The sequence below is a fragment of the Mesocricetus auratus genome, unplaced genomic scaffold, assembly GCF_017639785.1.
Source record: "Mesocricetus auratus isolate SY011 unplaced genomic scaffold, BCM_Maur_2.0 Super-Scaffold_100004, whole genome shotgun sequence".
NCBI lineage: Eukaryota > Metazoa > Chordata > Mammalia > Rodentia > Cricetidae > Mesocricetus > Mesocricetus auratus.
The window spans coordinates 488575-512982 of NW_024429189.1; the positions used below are offsets into that span (position 1 = coordinate 488575).

Consider the following 24408-nt stretch of genomic DNA (forward strand, 5'->3'; position numbering starts at 1 on the left):
GACAGCCAGGGTTACATCGTGAGACACTGGTTCAGAAATGAGACAAAAATTGGTTTGCTTCTTTCTTTCTTTCTGAGGGAAGATCACACATAGTCCAGGCTGATCTTGAACTTTTCACATATCAGAGAATAACCCTGATCCTCCAGTTTCTACCCCCTGAGTGCTGTGACTCCAGTGTGTGCCTAATTTATACGGTGCTAAGGGAGGGAGCCAGGGCTTCTTGCATGGCGTGCAAGGGCTCTACCTACTGCTACATGCCAGCCCTTTTCATTACTTCTTCTTGAGGGAGGACTGAGACAGACTGATGTGTAGTCGCGCTGGCCTGGAACTTACCATGTTGATCAGCCTGGTCTTGAAGTCATGACCTGCCTCAGCCTCCTGAGTGCTGGGGGTTTGGGTATGCACCATCATAGCTAGCTACATTTTTCCTCATTTCAGTGTGGCTACAAGACACTCCAGGCTACATTATTTGGCTTGCATTGGTGGCATGTAGCATATCTCAGTGAGTAGGGATCCTGCCTCTCTCTCACCCTGGGCTCCCAGGGCCTGACCTCTGCTGCCAGCAAGAGGTTGCTCAGGGGCCACCCAGTGCTACTGACCTTGAGGCCAGGGGTGCCTTCAGGGGACACAGGGTTTCCATCCTTCAGCCACATCAGCGTGGGGCTGGGGGTGCCCGTGGCGTTACAGGTTAGACGGAAGGGTGTACCAAGTAGTACTGGGCCCAGCAGGCTAGGTGGCAGGGTGATTCGGGGTGGCACTGCAAAGATGGGTGGCAGGGAAGCAAGGGACAGAGTTGAGCTCCACTTCAGGTGACGCGGGGTGGTGTACCTTCAGGGACACAAGTCACAAACCAAAGCACGGGTGTAGCATTCCAACCCAGGCGGGCGTGCCGTAGACATTGTGTCAGCAACGCCAGGGGCCTCTACTAATGAGAAACCGCGGCTCAGCGAGGGGAGGGAGGTCGCCTGCCCAAGGCTCATCAGCTAGAATGTGGCAAACACTACACTTGAACTCAGGCCTTGGGATGGGGATTGCATGGGAAGCAAGAGCTGAGGGTCTTCCTGACTCAGGTCTCAGACGTGTAACACTGTCACCCTGGAAAAAAACCACAGCTAACGTTCCCACTGTATCCAGGAGGCTTTCGGGAGAAAAGCTATTCTCTCTCATGGCCCAGGAGACCCAAGCGGTCCAGCTCTAGTTGGCTACCATCACCCCGATCCCCCTCTTAGATATGCCCGGTGTTGGGCAATGTTGGCCTCCATGCATGCCATGACCATTACCATCCTCACCAGAGCAGCTGTGACTTCCTGTTTGAGACGACTGGGCCTTCTGGGGTTCCCTCACTAAAGGAGAAGGTGGGAAAGGCTGCTCTCCCCCCTCCAGCTGCACATGGTCTCTGGGGGTGCTAGAGGTGCTGTAGGAGGTAAGAGACTGACATAAGTGAGACCACATGCGACCTTTGAGATGGGGCTTTTTGCTGATATCCTTGTTTGGGGGGTCATCCATACTTCTGTGAGAAACCCCTCACCCATACTCCTGTAAGCAAGCCCAATAAACTCATTGTTTCCCCAACCTAGACTTGGGTGGAATCACTCCTTTGGTCTGCTGTTGGGGCTCTATGTGGGATGTATTAATATTTGTTCACATGGACCCAGGGAAATTCACTCAAAACCCAGCCTCCTTTCCTACCTCTCTGTAGCTTAGATGGGGGTATAGATCAATGATCTATTGGGCACAGGATTGATGGATAGAAATCACATCAATGATGGATGGGCAGATATTTGTATACACAGACGGAAGACTGGATGGCTGGGTAAATGGATGGCTGGAATAATGGATGGCCAGATAATGAATGGACAATTAATTGTTTATATGAATGAACAACAGAGGCCGGCTTGCTGGTTAGTAAATGTGTAGGTAGATGAATGAATGAATGTATGAGTGGATGGACAGATGGGTGAATGGTGGTTCAGTGGGTAGGTATATGGACGGTGGATGGGTAAATGGAAGGATTAATTGGTGGGTAGATAGGTGGGTGGGTAGATAGGCAGGCGTATGAGTAAATGGATGGGTACATAAGGGGGTGGATGGTGTGTGGGCAGATAGCAAATATTTGAGCAGATGGAAAAGTATATGGTAGATACATGGGTGAGTGGATGGAAACGCAGGTAAGTAGATGGGTAAATGTGAAGACATAAGCGTGAATGACAGATGGGTAGATGGATGGACGTACAGATGTGGAATGGTGATGTGGAACAATGCTCTTGCACACCGCAAAGACTTGTCACTCGTATTGGTTTTAACAAAACACTGATTGGCCAGTAGCCAGGCAGGAAGCATAGGCAGGGCTGCCAGACTAGGAGAATTCTGGGAAGAAGAAGGCAGAGAGGAGTCGTCAGCCAGACACAGAGGAAGAAAGATGAGAATGCCTTACTGAGAAAAGGTTCCAAGCCACGGGGCTAAACATGGTTGTAAGAGCTTGTTAGTAATAAGCCTGAGCAATAGGCCAAACAGTTTATAATTAATATAAGCCTCTGTGTGTTTATTTGGGACTGAATGGCTGCAGGACCAGGCAGGACTGCTACACAGAGGAACCCTGTCCTGAAAAACCAAGATGAGTGACTGGGTAGATAAGTTAAAGATGAAAAACAAGTAGACAAGGGTCAGAAGACTAGATGAATGGAAAGAAAACAAGCGTTCTGGAAAAGGCCCTACATTCCTGACCACTCACCATTGACCCGCAGGCCATACTGAAGCCCAAGCGTTCTGGAAAAGGCCCTACATCGCTGAGCACTCACCATTGACCCGCAGGCCATACTGAAGCCCTGCACTGCCCACCACGTTGGTCGCCACACAGTGGTAGCTCCCCGCATCGGAAAGCTGGGCTCGCTCAATATGAAGAACTCTCCCATCAGTTGATACTGCCACCCCTCCCTGGGCAGAGATAGGCTGGCGGCCCTTGAACCAGGAGACATCTGGGAGAGAAAAGGCATGTGCAAGCATCCTATCAGCTGTTGACTGTTGACTGTAGGGACAGCCAGAGAAACTTCCAGAGTGTGCACACACTTCTTCCAATGCTAGAGACAATCAGTGTTCTTGGGAAGGGGAGAAAGGACAGAACAGAGCGACACCACAGGACACAACACCAGGGACCAGCAGGAGGCCCAGGGTGGAGGCTAGTCAGTCAGGGTAAGGAAGAGACAAAGCCAGCCAGGCCCTCTTCTCTTTCCCCATAGCCAACGCCCTTACCCAGGAGAGCAGTGGTTCTCAACCTTACTAATGCTGAGACCCTTTAATGAAGTTCCTCATGTTGTGATGACCCCAATCATAAAATTATATCCATTCCTGCTTCATAACTGTAATTTTGATACTGTTACGAATCATAACGTAACTATATGATATTCAGGATATCTGATATGTGATCCTGTGAAAGGTCATGACCCTCGGGTTGAGAACCACTGGCACAGAAGACAACGATGGCACACTGTGCCCTGGGCTTCCTTACCTCTACCCAGAGCCCAGGGACTCCACAGGAGGCAATTACTTCCTGGGCTCACCCTCCCAATGCAAGTGACTGTCCCCAACTCATGAGGGGGACGGGAAATGGGCCTCCCTCCTGGAATATGGGTAAGTCCCACCCTAGCCTGGATGTGGGCACTCTATGAGTCACCCAAGTGCCCGGTTATTTTCCTCCATGCTGATCTGGGAGGACCAGCTAGAGGGGGTCCTGGTCTTCATCCGCAGCCTGGACCAGCCCAGGATGCTAGAACTTCTGACAGGTTTGTTCCTGACCTTCATACAAAGCTCTGGGCACTTGCAGCTCCCTTCCACAGGGAACTGGAACTGGAGAGAGGTAACTTCTGGCAAAGGAGAGGGGTCTTACCTGGAGGGGGCACACCTGAAGCCAGACACTCCAAGGTCACTGAGGCATTTTCCAGAACCGCCTTGTTGATGGGGCCTGGCTCAATGTTGGGGGGAACTAGGGGGTTACAAGGAGAAACCACTCTTGAAGGGTGTGGTCTCGGGGCAGTTCCAATCCCAGCCATTCTTCTGTCTTCCCTCACTTCTCCTAAAGGGTTCTAGTGACAAGGCTCACATCCATGGGCCAGGGAGCTTGTCCTTAGAAAAGGCTCAAACCTGAGCAGGGGGTATGAGATCTTCTCTGAGGTCACACAGGATCCCTAGGCCCCAGAACCCAGACTTATGAAGAAGCCAAAGCCGGCACAGCAGAAGCTGGAACCTTAGGCAGCCTTGGTGTAGCCCGGCAGGGCTTGTCCACACTCCCGGGGACACATATGAACCCCCAAACATGAATTCAGCCAGCAAGGGAGCAAAGTGACCGTCAGCTACTGCTACTGCTCCATCTCGGCATTGTCCTTCCTTTGCAAGGCTAAGCACACAGCTCTGAGTCTAAAATGTCCACTCCCAGTGCCAAGGTCCCGTAAGGTGTCACCAGTCACCCCAGGCTTTGGTCCCCAACCGAGCTGCAGTTCTCACCCAGAACCCTCAGTGTTACATCCTTCTTGCTCTCCCCTGCCAGGTTGGTGGCTGCACACGTATAGACACCTTCATCTCTCAGGTCTGCCTTCTCGATCTGGGAGAGAAAGGTCTGGGATGAGAGGAAGCCACAGAGTCCAGGGCCAGCCACAGTCAGAGAGGGCAGGATGCGGGAATGGCCCCACAGGCAGGGTCAAAGCATTGCAAGTGAGCCGCGGGCCCAGCACCCACATTCCCGGGCTCCTCTCTCCTCCAAGATACCATCTCTGTCTTTTTCCTCTGTCAGTTAAGCTTCCAGGGCCTGGACTGGGCAAAGGACTCCTCCATTCCCCAGGCATAGCACCCAAGGGCCTGTTCAGTAGGCACATGCAGAGGGGGCTCTGTTGTTCTAGCTGTCTGTAAAGACTCTGCTCAGGGTCTCGGAACCTCTATAGAGTGCTGTCTGACAGCCAGCCCTGGGTCTCTAACTGTACCTGAAGTCTGCCCCCTGAAGTTGCCATGGGTACGCCATCCTTCCACCAGCGGAGGCTTGGGGTAGGCACTCCAGTACCTACACACTGGAGGGTTACAGGCTGCAGGAAAGCGGCTGTGAGGTTCTCACCCCCCACGATGTGCACTGATGGAGGCTCTGGGTAGGAGAGATGGAGAGAGCCTGAGTCAGGCTCAAGAGGCCTGTGTAATTCCCTAAATGGCTACAAGGAAAGTGTGGCTTTGAAGGCCTGGTCAAAGGAGTGGCTTCTAGAACCACCGCTCCTCAAACACCTGGGTAAGGGAAGGGGCTTCCCACAGAGAGCAAACCTAACAGTGCTATCCCTTCAAAAGTTCTCTAAATCCATGCATTCACAGATTTGTCTAACCATCCATCCATCCATGTATCTATCCATGTATCCATCCATCCATCCATCCATCCATCCATCCACATATCCACCCATCCATCTATCCATGCATGCATGTATCCATCCATCCATCCATCCAACCATACATTCACCCATCCACACATCCATCTACATATCCCCCACCCTTCCGTCCATTCATCTATCCATCCTCACATCCATTGGTACATCCATTCACATACCCACTCATCTACCTGTCTATCCATCCACCTACTCACCCACTCATCCACCTCCCCATCCATTTAGCTCATGCACTCACCAACTAAACCATCCATCCATCCGTCCATCCATCCATCCATCTTGCCACCCATCTGACTATCCATAATCCAATCGGCCATCCACCCAGCTACCCATTCTATTCAACAAACCATCTAACCACATGTGTCCACCATAAGGGTGTTTAGTGTCCATTCTATGACCAGAACTACTGTAGGCCCCTCATAAAATAAAGGAGACCACTATGCTGCCATTTTGGAGGTCGCAGAGCTGGCATAGAGAAGGGCACAAGCCACTCCAGAGAAGTGGGGTGGCAGGCAGTAGCCATGACAGACTGGACAGTGAGGATGAAACATGTGGGGGGATCAAGAAGACTTCCACCCAGAGGAAAGGGCAGACTAAAAACAAAGAGGGACTAAGCAAACTTGGAGGCAATGCGGTGTGAAGTTAGATGTGCTCATCAGCGTGACAGCGTGTGGGGGCCGGGACGTCCCCAGGCAGTTGGAAAGGATAGATGACAAGTGTGATAAGTGGCTGAGACAAGCATCTCCCACCCATGTCTTTGGGAAGTCCCGCCTGGAGGTCACACAAAGGAGACAGGTACCAAGTCATTCCCAGGCTTCCAGCTCCACTAACCCAACGTTTCAGGTTGCCCATAGTTCCGCTCCAGATCCCCCACTCCAGGGACCCGCTCACCATGCACAGAGACCTCCACCTCAGCCCCGGACGTCCCTGCCTCATTGGTGGCCTGGCAGGCAAAGAGGCCGGAGTGGTCCAGTTCCACATGGGCAATGCGCAGTATAGTCCCCTGTGAGGCCAGCTCAACTCCATCCAGCTCCTCAGCTGGGCGGCCATTCTGTAGCCACCTGATAGGCAGAGGGGGGTCAAGTCACCTCGGAGCCTCCTTTCCATGGCTCCATGACCGTATTTACATCCCTAGGAGTAGGAATGGCTTCCCTGTCACCCTCCCTTCACCGCCACCCACATTCTGCCTGCCCCCACGCTGGCCAGCTCTATACATACTGGATGGTGGGCACCGGAGAGCCTGATGCCTGGCACGGAAGATCCAGAGACTGTCCCACGACGGCAGTCACCTGGCCCATGCCTTTGGCCACCAGCAGCTGTGGGGGTACTGTGGGCAGGACATGCTGTTAGATGGTGGGTGTTCATCCTGTCATTAAGAGCTCCCGAGACCCCAGTCTCACCACAGCCTTCCAGTCTCCTCCCCCAGAGGCCTCCGAGGGCCACTAAAGGCCACAAGAGAGCTCTCTGTGGCCTCCCCACATCTGTCCTCAGATTAAGGGCCTGGAGCTCCTGTCTGCCTTGCAATCTTCTCCCTCTCTATGTCACAGAGAGTCATGCCTGGGAAAGTAGCTTCGGGTCTCACATAGGCCCTGGAACGTGCCCATTCTGTGGACAGAAGGTGGAACGTCACCTTTCCTGGATACCTAGCCTAGAGCCATGGGCAGGAGTGAGGATCAGAGCCCCATAACTCAACCACGCCTCTCCCATCCCGTCCTCCCAACCCAGGTATCACTGTTCACCTGTGGCGTACAGGAAGAGGGCACGTATGGCCTCCCTGCTACCCTCCACCTCCTCTGGGGCTAAGCATGGAGCGGGTAGGGGAGGAGACCTATCCACGGCTGGCTCACCCTGCACCTCCACCGAGTACTGCAGCACAGCCTCTCCAGCGGGGCTGCTGGCCACGCAGCTGTAGAGGCCACCAGAGGCCTCTCCTGGGTTCTCCAGCTGCAGGGTACCGCCTGCCTCCAGCCATGTCCCGTTGCTGTCCACCACTGGCAGCCCTTCATGCTGCCAGGAGATGGTAGGGGGTGGATAGCCTCTGGCCACACACTCCAGTGCCACAGACCTCCCAGCCACAGCCTGCACCAGGTACGGCCCTCCTTCAGCACCCTCGATGGTGGGTGAAACTAAGGAAGAGAGAGACGGGGCCATCTCAGGGATCAACAGCTGCAGCTATGCTCCCAGCCTCACTCTTAGCTGGGCCTTACTCAGACCCAGCCCTTTCTAGCCAGCCTCTCTCTCAGACCCTGCCAGAAGAGCCTCACCTCTCAGTTCCTGGAGGGCCCCCCCCCCCCGCGCCTCCGTTCCTGCTTGTATCTCTTCTGTTCCCACTACCCCCCAGAAAGCTTGTCACCAGAAGTCTGCCTGTCTCCTAACATAGATGGGTACCAGGACTCTGGACTAGGCTCCTCACCCCTAGAGTGAGATGGCAGATGGCGAAGACAGCATGATCTGGGGACTTCTGATACTCAGAGCTCATTGCAACCAAGCCCGAGGGGTGTGTGGGGGTGGGGAGCGGGTGTACCTCAGGCCCTGAGTTGTAGAGCTGATACAATCACCACCAGGTAACCCTGTGCCATCATGAACCGGGACCCAAGATGCTTCAAACCTTCTTAGGGCCCGGAGGCTCTTGGAGAAGGTCCAGTGACATGCGGTTTTCATTCTACTGCAGAGATGTCAGAGCCTCATGGGAGTCCCTGGTGGCAAGTGCTGCGGTGGCCTGCCCTTTCCTCTGTCACTGCTTCCCCTAGAGCCCAAGCCCTTTGCACCTATGTGGTTAGAGCTCCCTTCCTCTTCACCAGGGGACAAATGACTCCCGCTGACTGACCCTCAGGCTGTTCCCCAACTCCCCAGAGTGCCTGCTCTGCCTACCCAGGCCCACCCTCATCCTTTCCTAAGGGTGCTCCCCATTTTCCTTTTCTTTTTCCCCCCAAGACAAGATTTCTCTGTTTAATAGCCTTGGCTGTCCTGGAACTCACTCTGTAGACCAGGCTGGCCTTGAGCTCACAGAGCTCCACCTGCCTCTGCCTCCCAGTTGCTAGAATTAAAGGCGTGCATCACCACCATCCAGCAAGGGCTCCCCGTTTTTTTTCTGAGCCCACTTTCAGGATGACCCATCCATAGAGGTGACATCAGACCCTCCCAGGGAGGGACCGGGCCCATGAGTCCCTGAGGTATGAACCAGGCAAGCTTCTTCATCCCATGGGAACACAAGAGGCCAAATGCTGTCGGCAGCTTCTTCCGCTGCACATCAGCCACAGGCCCCGGGTCTGGCTCGAAGTCCTAAGCTACACACAGTTAAAGCGGGATCTTCATGCCACCCTGGGAAGTTTGCTGGGGAGGGGGCTCCCACAGTCCTCTAGGGGGAGCTAGACTCTGCGTGGACTTCCACCTGGGTGCTGCCTCTAGCCCTCAGTTTCCCCATCTGCACAGGAGAGACAAGGCAGCAGGCTGAAATGAACCCTGTCCCTCAGTCACTTTGAACACTCGAAGTGGCCACCCCTCGCTGATCTTCAGAGACAGGCAGAGGTCACCTCTCTCTGCCCACGCCAGCTGCCCCGCTGCTGCCAGCCCCCTGGCTGCTCACCATAAACCTCCAGCCTGGTGGACTTCCTGGTGACCCCTGCAGGGTTGCTGGCCTGGCACGTATAGAGCCCAGCACGGGAGCGCTGGGCCTTCACCAGCTGCAGCTGCCGGCCGCCCTTGCTGTAAACCACCTCCGAGCCGGGGGCCAGCAGGGTCCCGTCCTTGTGCCAGGTGATGTCAGGGATTGGTATTCCTCGGGCCTCACATAGGAGCTGCGCTGTGTGGCCCGCCAGGACAGTCACCTCACCTGTCTCATTAGAACCCCAGATAGTGGGAGGTGCTGGGGACAGAGAGGACATATGCGGGTGGTCACATATTGATTGAGTCTGTCCCTGATGCCCCTTGAACAGCATGCACGCATCACAGGCTTCTACTGTAAGGACCGGCAGGCACGAGGGATAGGGGAAGGGCTTGGGACACAAACAGAAGAGGCCAGTTCAGGGACATGCCAGTGTGGGAAGCAAACCCAGTCACTTCGGGTAGGGATGGTGCAGGTGGGGAGAGGGGCCACACAGGCTTGGGCTCTGGAGCCCACAGTGCCTCTAACTCACTGTATGACCTGGGGTAGGTCCTGTCCCCTCTCTGGGCCTCGGGGTCCCCATCTGTGGAGGAACTTGATCAGGGCTTCCCCTAGGGCAGGACACTTACAACTGGTACCCAGGATGATGGATGAGGCATATGGATACAGTGTGACATCACTCTGCCTTCCAGAACCCCTCCTAACTCTGCCCCTGATGGCTCCACCTGGGGCCACTATGTCACTAACCTGTCTGTCACTTTCTACTCAACTCTCATTTTTAAATTGATTTTGCTTGCTTATTTGTATGGGGATGTGGAGATGTAATACACACACACACACACACACACACACACACACTCATGCATGCTCTAATGGGTGTGAACATGTTCACGTGGGTGCACACACACGAAGTTCAGAGGTTGACATCTGATGGCTTCCTTTACTAGACTCTGACCCTCACTTTTTGTCAATCTAGAACTCATTAGTTCGGCTAGACTAGCTGGCCAGAGAGCCCCAAGAGTCTCAGCCTCCTCAGTGCTCCTCAGTGCTCCCTAGGGACTGTCCAGGAGAGGTGACCGTCCTGGACAGCACAGGCATGTGACTGCCACGTCTAGATTTTCACGTGAGTACTGGGGATTTACCAACTGAACTTTCTCCCCAAGTCCTCAACTCCCATTGTTAGCGCAGGGCATGGATGCAGGCTAAGTGCCCACTGCTTAGCTACCCCTGGAAAGGTAGCTCTTCGGATATGTTTGTTGGTGCTGTCCTGTGTTACTAAGGGCTTCCCCTCTGAGCCACGCCCCAGGCCCTGGGTCTTCCAGTTCTTTCTGTTCCTTCCATTAATGCAGCTGATTCCGGCTTCCCACTTACACTTGAAATACTTAGTTGCCTTATTATCATTCCCATGCAAACAAACGCAACTGGTATAAAGCAAAACCAAACAAACCATCATCCAGCACACACTAGAAGTAGGGAGAGAAATGGCAGTTTGGGGAAATGTGGGGCTGTGGGCCCAAAGCAGGGAGGGTGGCTCTGGAGCAGCTGGGCTTGGGAGGGACTGAACTCACAGTGAATGCTCAGCTGAAAGTCCTTGACCTGCTGGCCTGCTGGGCTGAAGGCCACACACTGGTACCGCCCTTCGTCACCCAGGTGACTGCTGATAATTCTGAGGACCTGGCCATCCTCCTGGAGTAGGGTGTGAGGGTCCCCTGGAAGGATGGGCCTGGAGAGAAGCCACTGATCAGGCCAGGTGTCTGCGGGGCAGCTGCTCAAAGGGACTACAGCTTTTTATAAGAATGGCACTCCCCAAATCAAGACCCCTTTAATGTGGGTGTCAGTGAGGAGGCCTAGGTAATCTATTGAGCCTGAGTATACACATGGACTTTAGACTCCCATCCAACAATGTGAGATGCACTCTCACCCTGAACTCTTGGGGGGAGGGTCTAGGCCCTGCCCTGGATGAAATGACAGACTGTGGACACCCCCATAGAGGGCCTCACCCTCCCTGGGGAAATGAGGGGATATTGGGGGGTTTGGGGGGGAGGGCACGGGAGGAGGGGAGGGAAACGGAGAGGGACCTGGAACTGACTTGTGAAGCAACCTTGTTTCTAATCTAAATTTAAATTAAAAAAAAAAAAAGAATGGCACTCCCTGGATGCCCATGAGAGGATAGACAGGATGTGGGCCTCCCATGCTGTGGATTATTATTCAGCCCTGAAAAGATTCAAGTTTCTGACACTGACTGCAAAGAGAACACATCTCCCAAACACTCTGCTAAATGAGGGAGCCAGACTGCAAGGCCGGGCTTCGGCTGACTCTGCTCATAGGATTTTTCAGGTTTTGGGAATGATAGAATGTTCTGGAATTAGATGGTGGCCACAACAGCATCGTGCTGTAGAGTCAGTAGCTGCATTTAAATAGTTAATTGTACACTACACAGTTTTTCCACAGGCCGCTGATCCCCAGAATTAGAAAAACGAAAGAGTTGACAGAACCGAGGCAAGATGTGACCAGAGTGAGAATAGGGGCCCCTGGGAATCACCCAGGGGTGAGAGACACCCTGCCCCCAGAGGCTGCCCTCCCCCGCCCCAGTGCTAGGTAACACGCACCACACCCACTGGGCATCCCAGGCTTCTTAGCTCCTGCCCCCAGCCCCACACAATCAATCAAGGCTCACTCACTGCCCATCCTTGGTCCACTCCACTTGGGGTGTGGGGACCCCTGAGGTCTGACATTCCAGTTCCACATCAGCACCAGCCAGGCCCAGCACCTCCTGAGCCGTCCCGGCTCCCAGCAAGGAAGGAGGGACTGGCGATGGAAGGGAGGGAAAGGGGGAGGCTCAGGGTCCACACACACACCCGCCGACCACAGTACTTTTTCCCGGGGGCCTGCACAGCCTACCCCCCCCAGAGGCTCCCCAGACTTTGCTGAACGAGCCCTTTCCCTGAGTTAGCAGCAGCCTGGACTGCGCAGCACAATGTGTGTAGAACTGAGGGATCTGGAAACAAATCTCTGACCGTCTGTGAGGGACTTTCTGGACTGGGCTGAGGAACGAAGACACACCCTAAGTGTGGGTGTCACCTCCCTCAGGCGTCCCTGACTGGATAAAAAGGAGAAAGTGAGCTCTGACCAACATTCCTCTCTCTCTGCTTCCTGACTGTGGATGTGACAGACCAGCTGTGACACCCCTGTCATCGTGGTGGGCGGTACCTTTGTACTGTGGGCCCAGGTAAGCCCTTCACCCCTTAAATTGCTTTTGTCAGATTTTTCAGCAGCTAAGAAGTCACTGTGGTTAACCACATGACCGTCCCTTGTGGTATGCTTCGTAGGCTCCTGAGGACAGGGTCTAGGTCTGTGGTGGCCGCTCTGTGACCCTTGCTGTCTGCTGACACATACGCTTGGGAGTTTGGGACATGGTCCTCACTCACTGAACACGGCAAGATTGAAGTCTCTCTGGGCACTCCCGGCCTGGTTCTCAGCCCGGCAGGAATAGAGGCCAGAGTCACTCTCCTGGATCCTGGGAAAGTGGAGGGACCGAGCACCATCCAGGAGGCGATGGCCACCTGCCTCTGGGATCTGAGGACAAGAGGCCAGAGGGAGTAAGGGTGAGCAATGAGGGGACAGAAGCCAGTGGGGCTGATTGGTGACCAGAGCCCAGAGAGTCCTCAATCCAGGAGGTCCTCTCAGCATCACAGCTCCCCTGCCCCTGAACCCGGGCATCCCTGAAGACATGTCACATCCCTACGCCACCTCAGCACACATAGAACCCCCCGTCCCCGTCCCAGCCTTCCCCAGAGACACCCACCAGCTGCCCATCCTTGAGCCACACCATCTCGGGGGCTGGAGAGCCGTTTGTGTCACACTCCAGCGTCAGAGGCTGCCCAGACAGTCCCGACACGTTGGTCACACGCCCCTCTTCCCGGATGCTGGGGGGCACTTGGGGAGCAAGGAGAAGCAAAAGAGAGGCTCCCACGTTGCCCAAGCTTGTCAGCTAGGACAGGCCACCCACGTCCCGCTCCATCCCCAGGTCCTCAGGCCTGTCATCAGCCTGTCACCGAGACCCCGGGAGACCCACCTGCTTTCATCTACGTTGGTCCCTCATCTGACCACGAGGGCACTGCCTGTCTCACGGGGTCACAGCAGCTTTGCCCCGGGGCCAGCACAGCCCCTCCCCCACTGTGAACAGATACTGACACCCAGTCTGAGAGGCGGGATCCCTGGACACGTCTAGTTCTACCCGCAACCAGGCGTCACACCTGGAGGCCTGAGTGAGACTCGGCTCAGGTGTGCCTATAGCCAACCTCTCAGGGAAGTCTCTCTATGGCAAACTGGGAGCACGAGGCGGCTGTGAATGCTGTTCAGACTGAGAGGTCCAGCTCATCCCGGCAGCAGCAGGGAGTGCTCCCAGCCTGTCCTGTCCACGTGGAGACCCAGCAAATGGGAAGCCCCCAACTCTGCACTTGGCTCCCTGGCTGCAAGGGTAGGAGTGCTTGTTGCTGGCGATGGATGGTACACAAGCCTCAGCTCCTGGCAGACTAGAGCTCTGCACACTATCATGCAGGTCTATTTCATTTATTAACTCTGTGTGTGCATGTGTGCGTGTGTGCGTGCGTGTGTGTGTGTGTGTGTGTGTGTGTGTGTGTGTGCCACAGAACAACTAGGGATGTCATTCCTCAGGTGCCACCCACCTTCTGTGTTCAGATGGGATCACTCCCTGGGATTAGGAGCATGCAACACAGGGTAGACTGACTGTCTAGCCAGTTCCCAAGCATCTCCTATCTCTGCCCAGAACAGGTGCACACTGCAGCGCACAGCATCTTACACAGATGCTATGTCGAATGAATCTAGGTCAAATTCGGGTCTTCATGGTTGCACAGCAAGTGCTTTAGTGACTGGGCTGTCACCTCAGATCTGGACCTGATGACTCATCTCAAAAGCCTACACTGTCCCCGTAGATGCGCCTGGTGAAATGGGGGTGTCCTGCGCAATACCCTCAAGCCCTAATCCTTCTTGGCTCCTGGAAGGTGGAGATCAGGGGTTCATAGTCTCCTTTGTAGGGATCTTTTGGGCTCTGGGACCCAGGCACCATTTTGGGTCTCCATGAGGGCGGAGGATACGAGCGTGTCCCCGGCCTCCATCTCTAGGGCTCAGCTTACCGTAGACCACCAGCTTGGCTCTCCTGGATGCAGAGCCCACCTCATTGGTGGCCTGGCACTCGTACTCTCCGCTGTCTGCTAGAGAGACTGCGGACAGGAACAGTGACCCGTCATCCTGCACTGTCACATCTGCCCGGCCACTCAGGGGCTCCGAGGATGGGCCCCTCCGCCATGTGATTTGTGGCTTTGGTGTCCCTGGCAAGGTATGCGGAATCATCAGTCAAGATATCGGACGCCGCCCCTCCACGCCAGCACTGTCCCCTCATGTGGCCCCTCTGCACATGTTGTGTGTGGTCTCGGGCTCTGTGTCAGCCCCGGGCTGGGAGGAGGAGCTCTCTCAGATCAGCAGCATCTGTCCCTTGTCCCCACACAATACCGAGTATCCATAGGTCCATGGACAAACCCATGTTTCTGACCCTCAGGGAGACCCAGGTGTCCTTCCCAGATCTCTGAGCTCTCCTCTCCCCGCCAGCTGACTTTCAAACATTCCACAGAACACTCCTGTCAATTAGCTTTTATTGCTCGGTGTCTTTTCCCTGGGGGCTCAGGGTCTTCACTGTTCCCTGCTGTGCCCAAGCTACCAGCACAGCTCACACACAGTAGGTGGGAGCGAATGAACAAGCCTGCTCTGATCGGCAGGCTGCACTGCGGGCAGTGGGAGATGCTGACTCTGTCTGTCCTGTCCCTCCCTTCATAGTATGACCAAACTTGGGACAGCCACACCCTGGCCACACACCCCAGCCATGGAGGAGAGGTGATGATGTCCCTGGGTATCCCAAAGGCGTCCTTGTGATAGGCTCTGGTGCTGTGCTCTTTAGCACTCAGACCCAGAGCCCACTGCTGTCCACCCTTGGGGAAAGGGCCAAATACAGCCTGGGGTGGACCAGCCAGGGAGGACGCATTACAGAAGGGCCTTGGGTGGGGATGCTGATGCTGAAGTCTGGCTCTGATGGTTCAAGGATGAATGCTGAATGTGGGAGAGCTACAAGTGGACCACACTGAGACAGATGGAAGGTAGCTGTGTTTCTAGAGTGCAACACTAGGTGGCACTGCAATCAAGGCTTCCAGCTCCCCCTTAGGCTCCAGCTCCTGAGCCCCCTGCTCCTGCCTGCCTCCTTAGTGCTGTTCAGGGATCTCCCAGATGCCCTGCCGTGGAAGCAAGGGGATGAGCGGACTCCTGCTGGCTTCTCTACCCATCTCTTGCTCCTCATATTCTCAGCCTGTGGGAACACTGACCAACCAGCCACAGACAAGCCCAAGAGGCAGGTCGCCGGGGCAGTGAGGTCTTGGGAGCATGTTATGGAACGTGTTTGCCCTCCTGAGTGCCAGGCACAGGTCTGGGAGCCACAACTCACACCTCCTGCCTTGAGACCTAACAGCAGTGACACTCAGGGACTGAAGAGCCCCCACCATGCAAATGAGGAGACTGTGGCTCCAGGAAGGGCCAAAGCTGGGCTCTGCCTGGACGCCTGATCCTAAGGTGGCAAGCTAGACGCTCAACCTTATCACCATCCCAAAGCAAACCCAGAAAAGGCTGGCTGGCTTGCAACCACTATGGGAAACTTTGGGGAAATACAGTAATCCCACAGTCTTCATTCAGAAGGACTCAAGAGCTGTCCTTAGCCCCACCTGTCACTTTCCTAGACACTGAAGACTATGGGGGTTCAAGGGCAGACCATACTGAGTCACACACTGGCTGTGTGTCCTTATGCAACTCCATTAACCTCTCTGGGACTGGATAGCCCTAATAGAAGGAAATGGATGGCAAAACCTTTCCCACAGAATTGTCAGTGTGATTCCGTAGCTACTACAACCCAAGGAAGTCCCCTTATAATCAAGCTCCACGAACCCAGGCCAGTCCGTGCTTTCCTAGGCCCACCCTGGGCTGGGCCTCACCTCGGGCAGGGCATGGCAGACTGGCATTCTCCCCAGCCACTCGCTCCAGCAGGCCCTTGGTCTCGTCGGCTCCCCAGTGTGGTGGCTCTGTGGGAGGTAGCGAGGCATGTCCATAGCACTCAGGTCTTGTATTCCCTTCTAGCATGAGCTAGGAGGAGGGTGTCTCCACCCAGAACCCCAATCCCCAACCTAGGCCAGCATCAGAGGCTGGGCCTGTGCCTCAAACACAAGAGGTCTAATAGGGTCGTGTCAGTGTCCTTCCAACCGCACCTTGCTTCTAGTTCCCAACAGTGAAAACGCTAGTATCGGTCCAGAATATTCTGCGGCCTTGCCTATCACTGGACCAACTTGCAGGTGAAAAACTGAGTTGCCCATGCGGTAAACGAGAGAGTCAGACAGCTGATTCCCTGACCATGGTCCCACGGGCACTTTGCACGAGGGCCCTAGGGTCACAGGCCACAGGTCATCTGTGCAAATCAGGGAGCCTGCGTGGTGCCTCTGAGCACCGACTGCTCAGGACAGGACAAGCAGAGCACCTCGGAGGTGTGGGCGGGAGGTGAGGTATGGCGGACCCTTGCTGGGGCTTGGGGGCTCACCCAGCACGTGGAGCTCCAGGTTCCAGGTGTCGGTGCCAGCGCTGCTGGAGGCCTCACAGCGATACAGGCCAGCATCAGAGGTCTGGACAGCAGCAAAGTGGACAGAGCCCTGGGGTCCCTCACCTCTCAGGGCCATGCCATCCTTGAACCAGCCCAGCTGGGGCTCTGGGTTGCCCTCAGCCACACAGTTCAAATCAAGGGCTTCTCCCGCCAGCACCTTCAGGACCCGAGGGCCAGACTGTACCTGAGGGGGGACTGGCAGGGTTCCAAGGAGAGGCGTCAAGCTAGGCTACCTGGGCAGGGGCCCCAGCCCATGCTACAGCCCCGATACCAGCAGGCAACAAAGTCATCACAGGGGGGTCCGGAGACCTAAGGCATACCCTCCTCACTGCACAAGGAAGAGCTGTGGACCACAGGGCCTTATTTCCCCACACCCCAAAAGGGTGGACTCTAGCTTCCACCTGGACACCTGAATGCACTCAATTCATTTGTCTCATAGCCCCGCCATTGCTCCCTGTGCCACCTGAGAGGCGCCATCTGGTCTACCTCAGTGTAGTGGGCATATGGGGAAACTGAGGCACTAGAGGAGGACTGACTCAGAATGGCCCAGCCAGGTTGGAGCAGTACACCACACCATCCCAGCTCCGTTCCCTTCCCATACTGTGGCACTTGGCACCAGCTGAGCCTCGGTTTCCCCTTGTTGCTGAAAGAGTGAGGGGTGAGATGGCACCCACTCCCAGTGTCCCCCGGCCACATCTATGGGCGGTGTTTGTATTTTCCAGCCATCTTCCCACACTCCACCCTGGGAATCCTCCTGCAGGATGGAGAATGCCACACCCAGCCTGAAGATGGAGACACTGAGGCTTATAAAGGTTTCCCTCTTCTTCCAAATGAAAGGAGTTGGAGACCACTGCCCTGGGCCTGTGAGTCTGAGAGTCCAGGCTGCCTCCAGAAGGCCCAGCCTGTGCAGACCAGGAGTGTCTGTAGAGCCCAGGCCACACTGCTGCTTCTGGCCATCAGGGAAGCTGAGGAACCCTAACATTGTCCCAGTTTCTAAGACACGGGAACCTAGGCCACGCCCTGCTGCCTGGCAGCACTTGGAAGGAGTGCAGGAGCATGGAAATGTCCCATGCCCACCGTCTTTGCCATACCTCGGTTTACACTGTTCTCAGCACCTGACTGCTATGTATCCCTTCTGACTGCTACAGGCTGGGCATTACTGCAGCTCAGAGAGATCAAATGAGTTGCCTACGGCCACGCAGAAAGCTGGTGGCGATGTTGACTGGGTTTCAAATCCAGCTACGCCGGTCCCAGATCTGCTTCTCACTTGCATCCCCATGCCTCGCATGTGTCAGGGCAAATCTTTGCTTTCCGTGCCCAGCCCAGGCCTCAGCCCGTTTGTCTGTAAAATGGGATGCTTACTTGGACGGGGCTGGCATGCATTTGTGAAGGGTTGGGATGCTTGGCTGGCGGGGCAGATGACGTGTCTAGCCACCCAGCTGGAGTGCGGAGGACACAGATAAATGTACACTTGCAGCTGGTCCCCATTACCCAGAGACTTTGAGCATGGATTTCAAGTCATTGTCAACAATGTGGAACATCCACTATCTTTCCATCCGTCCCGTGTGGGCCCCGTGAGAGTAGCAGGTAGACTGGACCACGCTTGGTCCTGTCTTAGGGTCTCCCCAGGGCCCTGGTGTGTGACTGGCATGGGATGACTTCTTCAGAATGGGACTGTCCCAGGGACCCCTAATGGGACTGTGCCGGGGACCAGTACCACATTGGGTGTAAATTTAGATCTTGGCCACAAAGCAGGGGCGGCGGCGATGCCTGGGAGCCCACACAAACATCAGCAGGTCTGTTGCGGGGACGGAAAGGGTTGGAAAGGGTCTCTTTAGGGGGTCTCAGGTGCTCCTGGCAGGAAGAGCCTTAAACTCCATGAGTCTTTGCAGAGCCGGGGCTGGGCCCATGGGTTGTGCGACTCCATCTGGACAGAGAGGCCCTGGGAACCACTGCTCCTTATGTATCCCTACTCTTGGTCCCCACTGGGCCCTGTCCTTGGTGGGCCTCTTTAACAGTCTCCTCGGGCCTAGAGCGAGGAGGAGGGACGTCTAGCGTGGCCCTGAGGAGCCTGAGGGAAGGCAGAGGGAAAGGCAAGGCGTGGCTCGCCCACGGGTGGAGTGGGAGACAGCCGCCGGCGGGCCCTACCTTGAACCCTGAGGGTGTAGCGACGAGAGGTGACCCCTGCGGGGTTGCTGGCTGTACACTCGTAGTGGCCGTCGTCACTCAACTGGGTGTGTGCCAGGCGCAGGGAGCCTGACGGGAGGAGGTCATACCTGTGGCAGAGAGGAACACCGAGAGATCTCGTTCCACCCTGACCAGAGAGAGGCCCGGAGATCCGCCTCCATGGCTCCAGCTGCCTCCCCGAGGCGGCCCTCTCAGACCGAGGCAGTATCGACCTTCAGGCCTTGACTCCAGCCCCCCGCCCTGCCTCCGAAAGCCAAGGCCAGGCCCTCTCAGTGTGGTGCCTGTGGAGAGGGGGGTCCCGATCCACGCTCCCAACCCACTTAGCTGTGTGACCCGGAACACAAATGTTACTTCTCCGGGTTTCCATCTCACCCTCTATAAGATGGGCCTGCATCCCTGGGGCTCTGGCACAACACCCCTCTCCATGCCGCACTACAGCGGGTGGCAATGTCCCTTGCCCTCAGCATAGCTGGTTGTCAGGAGGCTACAGTCCCTCTGCTTCTAGAGAAAAGTCCACCAGCCCTAAGTCCCCGTGTCTGAGTCCCAGGGCTCTCCTGAACTCACATCCAGGGCCTCTTGGGGAGTTGCTGTCTGGAGGCATCTTGAGGACACATGAGAAGAAACTTTACAGGCCCTCCTTCCCCCCCAACCTGGGCCACCTTACCAGCCCCCCCCCCACAAGGTTACAGGACCATAGCCAGGCTCCAGCAGCTGTGAGGGACCCCAAGGGGCCCTGCAGACATGATGTCAACTCCATATGTGTTGGCTCCAAGGGACGGCGGCTGCAGCCTGTGGCCCTGACTAGCCTAGGAACAAGTGTCCAGAACAGGGGCGGAGGACCCCAGGGTCAACTGTCAACCTAGAGCCAGCCCAAGCTCTTCAGATGGCCTTCAACCTGCTCCCCCATCCCCTTGCTGCTAAGACCAAGCATCTACCTCTTCAAAATGGCATCACAGGGCCCCTGGTGGGATCCTTGGAAGCCAGCCCTGAGTCCCCACCTCCCTCCATGCAGTTGCCAGGGCGCATGGTTTCCAACCACACCCAGGGCTGTCAGCACTGACTTCGTCTCTATCCGCCCACTGGCAAACTGAGGTGATAGCCCCTCTACCTAGAACCATTGTAGCTGTTCCGAGTATGCAGCAGGCATCGTCCGCAGCTTTGGGGGCATGTAAGGCAACAGACAGCAAGCACTGTGCCAACTGAACTGTGTTCCGAGGCCCCAGCACCCTGTCTTGCTGCAGAAGTTGGTGCTTGTGTGCTGGGGTGGGGGTGGGGCTGGGGTGCTCTCTGTATCGTAAGGAATGAAGAACTGTGGATCCATGATTCAAATAAGCAAGCCGACACTTGCAGGGGCTGAAGGGACCTGGACCTGCCCAGAAGAGTGGCCTCTTGCTTGAGTGCCGAGGTGACCATATGAAGCTCCAGGGACAAATCTTAAGCACACTGCCATGGCCTGGAGTGATCTATGCCGCGCATCCCCTCCCCATCGCCACCCGCACCCCAGGCCGTGTCAAATCCCTCAGAGCGCAGGCTCAGCCCGCAATGGCTGCTCTGTGCCTGCCGGGATGCACCTGCTCTCCCTCCGTTACGCAGGTACCACTTCCTCCAAGAAGGCGGCCTTCATGCCCTAGACTGGCAAGCCCATTCTGTGGTCTCCCGTGGCTCCACCCGGCTCATGACACCAGGAGCCTGTCTGCCAGGGGTTCCAATGGGAGACCCTTTATCACCAGACCCTGCACGGGGAATGTCTTTACAGCAACCCAGTTTGAGTTTCCAACCAGGCTGAGAGGAAAGGTAAAGAGTCTGCAGCTGGCTGAACATGACTGTGAGGTTAAGGAGGGGCGCTCCAAGCAGCTTCCACCTGCCCTTCCCCGCGCTCTCAGCGTCCCTGTACCGTCCCTGAGGCTCAGCAGGGAAGCCCTGGCCAGGGAAGGGAGGACAGGATGAGCTGCTGGGGATGGGGCTCCCTCAACAGGAGGGCTTCTCCAGCGCTCTGCAGCCAGATGGCTCCTCACAGCACCCAAGGGAGCACTTGGATTCAAGGGGAGTTTCCTGTTTATTATGTCCATCTGGCTGGGGCCTTGCAGTCCAGGACCGGGCAAACACACACATCAGAATGCTGGGCTGGGGGACCTGCAAAGGGCCCACTGACCCTCCACCCCCTCAGGCAGAGGGCTGGCCGATAGCTTCCTGGTCTACCCAGACAGGCTAAGATACACCTGGTGGGAACTATCCACAGCTCACACCTGCCTGCTTTGTCCGCCTGCACCTCTGTGCAGCCGGCTCCCAAAAGTCACCAGAGTGTTTATCATACATACAGTCACCGACAAAGTCTGGATGGAATCAGGTGTGCCCAGGTCTCTACTGTATCCCAGCCTCTGGCACATAATAGGTGCACATGAACATTTGGCAGCAAACTACAGCTGCCCCCTGTCCACACACACACTCCCTCCCCACTTTCACTCCGCAGTCCCCTCTCCCAGAATCTCAATATGGCTGCGCTGCCCCCCGGATAGCATTTTAGCAGGCTAAAGCCTCAGAACCTAGATCCTCTCACTTGTTATTTATTCATCCAGTGGGAGTATCCCTGGGCTCCTGGTGGCTGGGGCTGTTGAGAGTCTTGGTGCTTGTCTGCTCTGGCCTCTCCCATAGCCACAGGGGCCATCTTGCTGCCTCTGGCTATGAACAGTCATTCTGCAGTACTTTCTACCTCTCTAAAGGAGCGCACAGTAGGGCTGGAGGCTGGAGAGGCTACAGGGTCCACACTTCCCGGCATGTGCCTACTGTGTGCCGGTGTGTGTGTGTGTGTGTGTGTGTGTGTAGCCGTGTCCACTGGGCCAGGACATCTCTAAGCCAAGGATGAAGAACCTTTCAGCCTAGTGACACCAATCCCTCATCAGGAAGTCACGAGTGGAAAACCTGAGCTGGAGAAACTGAAGAAAGGGGGATGATTGGAGTCAGAGGGGGAGGGGAGTGACGGGAGAAGGGGGAGGCACAAAGGCAGGCGGATAATGAAAACTCAGCTCAGGGTGCTAACAGGGATGGTGCTGATGTCAGCCACGGCTGCCAAACTATGGTGTGCTCCCTGTCCGTGCCAACACACTGAGCATCCACCGGGTGCCTTCTTATGTGATGCTCCCCAGCCGGGCCTGAGGGCAGAGCTTCTCTTAGGCACCGCCGCCATGTTTAGCAAAGCAGAGGTCAAGGGGACAAGCTCTGTTTGTCCACGCCACTCAGCTGGCCAGAAACAGTGGCGCCTGCCCTCAGATCCTGCCACCTGTGTCCCCATCACTGCATGGTGACCAGAAGTTTTGGGGTCTGGTGCTTGGTTGACAAAGGGATCCACTGGTCATGGCGGGTTGACAGCCAGACTTCGGAGCCCGCAGACTGGCCACCAGCACTAGCTCCCAGGCTCCACCACCCCAGAGGCCCCACAGCAGGCCCCTCGGCGTCTGCGCTCAGCCACTGGTTCTCATTAGTCTGCCCCCATAAGGAGACCGGTGGGTGGGCTGGCTGTCCTGCAGGGTCCTAGGGAGTGGGCAGAGAACTAAAAGATCGTGACAACTGGAAGCTTGGAGCTGCCGTGTCCCCTCGACACCACTCCCCTTTTGGAATTGGGGATCTGGCCCTGTGTGGGTCCCTGGCTTGACGCCTCAGGAGCGGGAGCAGAAGCCAGGAGCACTTCCAGCTGCCCCCACTCCACAGCAGAATCCCAAAACAAACATTAAACATTGTTGCCTAGCAACACACCCCAACCCAGCATCCCAGCTGAGGAGAGAGATGCTCTCTGGCCGCCATCACCCGCCGGACCCTTTCACATCTCAGATGGGAAGACTGAGGCCCGAGGAAGAGATGGATCTTGTTTGAGTTCACCAAACAAGTTGGGTAACTCTGGGCAGGGTCCTCCAGGCCCTTCAGTGTCTAGTCTGAGCTGTCACAAAGCTGGTGTGAGCTGTTCCCAATCTACACAGCCCATTTTAGTTTTGCATTGGTGACTAGGAAGCTTCTGCAAAAACAACAGTTCCAGGACTGTGAGATCAGACAGCCAAAGACCATTCCCTAATCCTGTCCTTAGCTGCTTGCCCTAGGGCCCCAATCCCCCAAGGAGGTGCCCCGGGAGACACAGAGGAGCATGTGAACAGAGACAGCCAGCAGCCCCATTTCTAACAGTGAAACTGGCGGGGAAGCGTGTGCCCCAGACAGAGGAAGGGCGCTTAGTAACTCCAGGCAGCCCGGGTGCAGACTTGCCCTCTGTGTCAGCGTATAGACACATCAGCAGGAGTGGACTGGAAGCACCAGGCATTTGGCCATGCAAGAAAGAACCCAGTGTCCCGGGCAGAAGCCAGACCACCAAATTCATATAGGAGCATGTCGTGTGCTTGAGGCCCTCAGAAAGAAGGGGGGCTGGGGGGGCTGGGGTCTCTTGGCTCCTCCGGTCCCTGGAGCTCACTTTCTCCGGGAATCTCTCTGACTTGAGAGGTGTTGAAGACACCCCCAGATTCAGAACATTATTTTCCAGGTGCTTGGGAGAAACAGTGGCCTGGCCTGCACATGTGTGTGCATGCGTGTGTGTCTTGTCTCTCCGTGGGCACCTGAGTGTGCTCATCTGCGTATGCTGTCCCTCTGTGTCCAGCCCTGAGAGGAGGATCTCATCCTAGTCTCCCCTCCCCCAGCCCTGGTTCCCTCTCCCCCTCTGCGGCCCCGGCATGACACCATACACCGCACCCAGCTCTGGGGTGGCCTGCTGGCTGGGCCTACCACTCTTGGCCAAACTGGGATAGAAGAGGCCATTCAGGCCCAGCGTATCCTAACTCCAACTCCAACCAGCCTCTTTCCCAGGTTTACCAGGGATGCTGAGACGAGACAAAAGTACTCTGGGGTGGAGACCCTTAGGCCAGGGGAGGGAGGACACTGGAGAACAGAGGAGTCACCTGAGGCATGGTGGGACCAGTCTGGATCCTGAGGCAGCCAGACACCTCCAGCTCACAGGAGGAAGTGAATGAACCCCTTGGTTCCTAGAACCCTTTGGCTCCGAGAAGGAGCAGGAGGCCAAAGAGAAGGAGTTGGCAGGAGGGGGCGACCTGGAGTAGACCACACAGCAGGTTCTTGATTCTGTCCCTGTGCGTCCCATGAGGCTTACCAATCTCCGTTTTGTGGTTGAATGTCTGTGAGGTGGGAGCAGGGGGCTTGTCCTCTGTGTCTGTGAGTGTCTGCCCTTTGGACTCACGCTCAGCTTTGGGCTCCAAGAAAGCCCAAAAGAACCCCAAATGCACATGTCTTGCTTGTTTAGAATGCAATTAAAAGAACAGAGGCCCAGAGACATACAAACACCTTCATGGCATCAGCTCGTGGAGACAGTAGCAGAAACGTTCTAGAACTGATTGTGGCGATCACTGCATGATCATGAGTTTACTAAAAACAAAACCCACTGAATTGGGCAAGTGGAAGACATGAGCTGTCCTGTATTAGTGGGGAACTCCCAAAGGCTAGTCAGGGGC

General features: G+C 55.9%; 1 protein-coding gene across 3 annotated transcripts in view; it reads right to left on the minus strand.

Moving 5' to 3' along the window:
- Hmcn2 (hemicentin 2) overlaps positions 1–24408 on the minus strand; it is a 140500-nt gene that overhangs the window by 61066 nt on the left and 55026 nt on the right. For 2 of the 3 annotated variants that reach the window (XR_005877070.1, XM_040745007.1), the window contains exons 23-40: positions 18872–18999; positions 16664–16918; positions 16068–16154; positions 14172–14366; positions 12821–12951; positions 12444–12591; positions 11697–11823; positions 10584–10738; positions 9548–9598; positions 8998–9276; positions 7259–7537; positions 6630–6738; positions 6303–6472; positions 4971–5125; positions 4498–4594; positions 3884–3979; positions 2799–2975; positions 600–757 (exon numbers count right to left, since the gene is read on the minus strand). Coding sequence is in view for 2 of the 3 variants with exons in the window: in XM_040745007.1 (XP_040600941.1) it covers positions 600–757; positions 2799–2975; positions 3884–3979; positions 4498–4594; positions 4971–5125; positions 6303–6472; positions 6630–6738; positions 7259–7537; positions 8998–9276; positions 9548–9598; positions 10584–10738; positions 11697–11823; positions 12444–12591; positions 12821–12951; positions 14172–14366; positions 16068–16154; positions 16664–16918; positions 18872–18999 (2797 nt within the window). In the remaining variant the exon portion in view is untranslated. The remainder of the gene's footprint in view (positions 1–599; positions 758–2798; positions 2976–3883; positions 3980–4497; positions 4595–4970; positions 5126–6302; positions 6473–6629; positions 6739–7258; positions 7538–8997; positions 9277–9547; positions 9599–10583; positions 10739–11696; positions 11824–12443; positions 12592–12820; positions 12952–14171; positions 14367–16067; positions 16155–16663; positions 16919–18871; positions 19000–24408) is intronic. The other variant, XM_013124789.3, reaches the window with a different exon arrangement.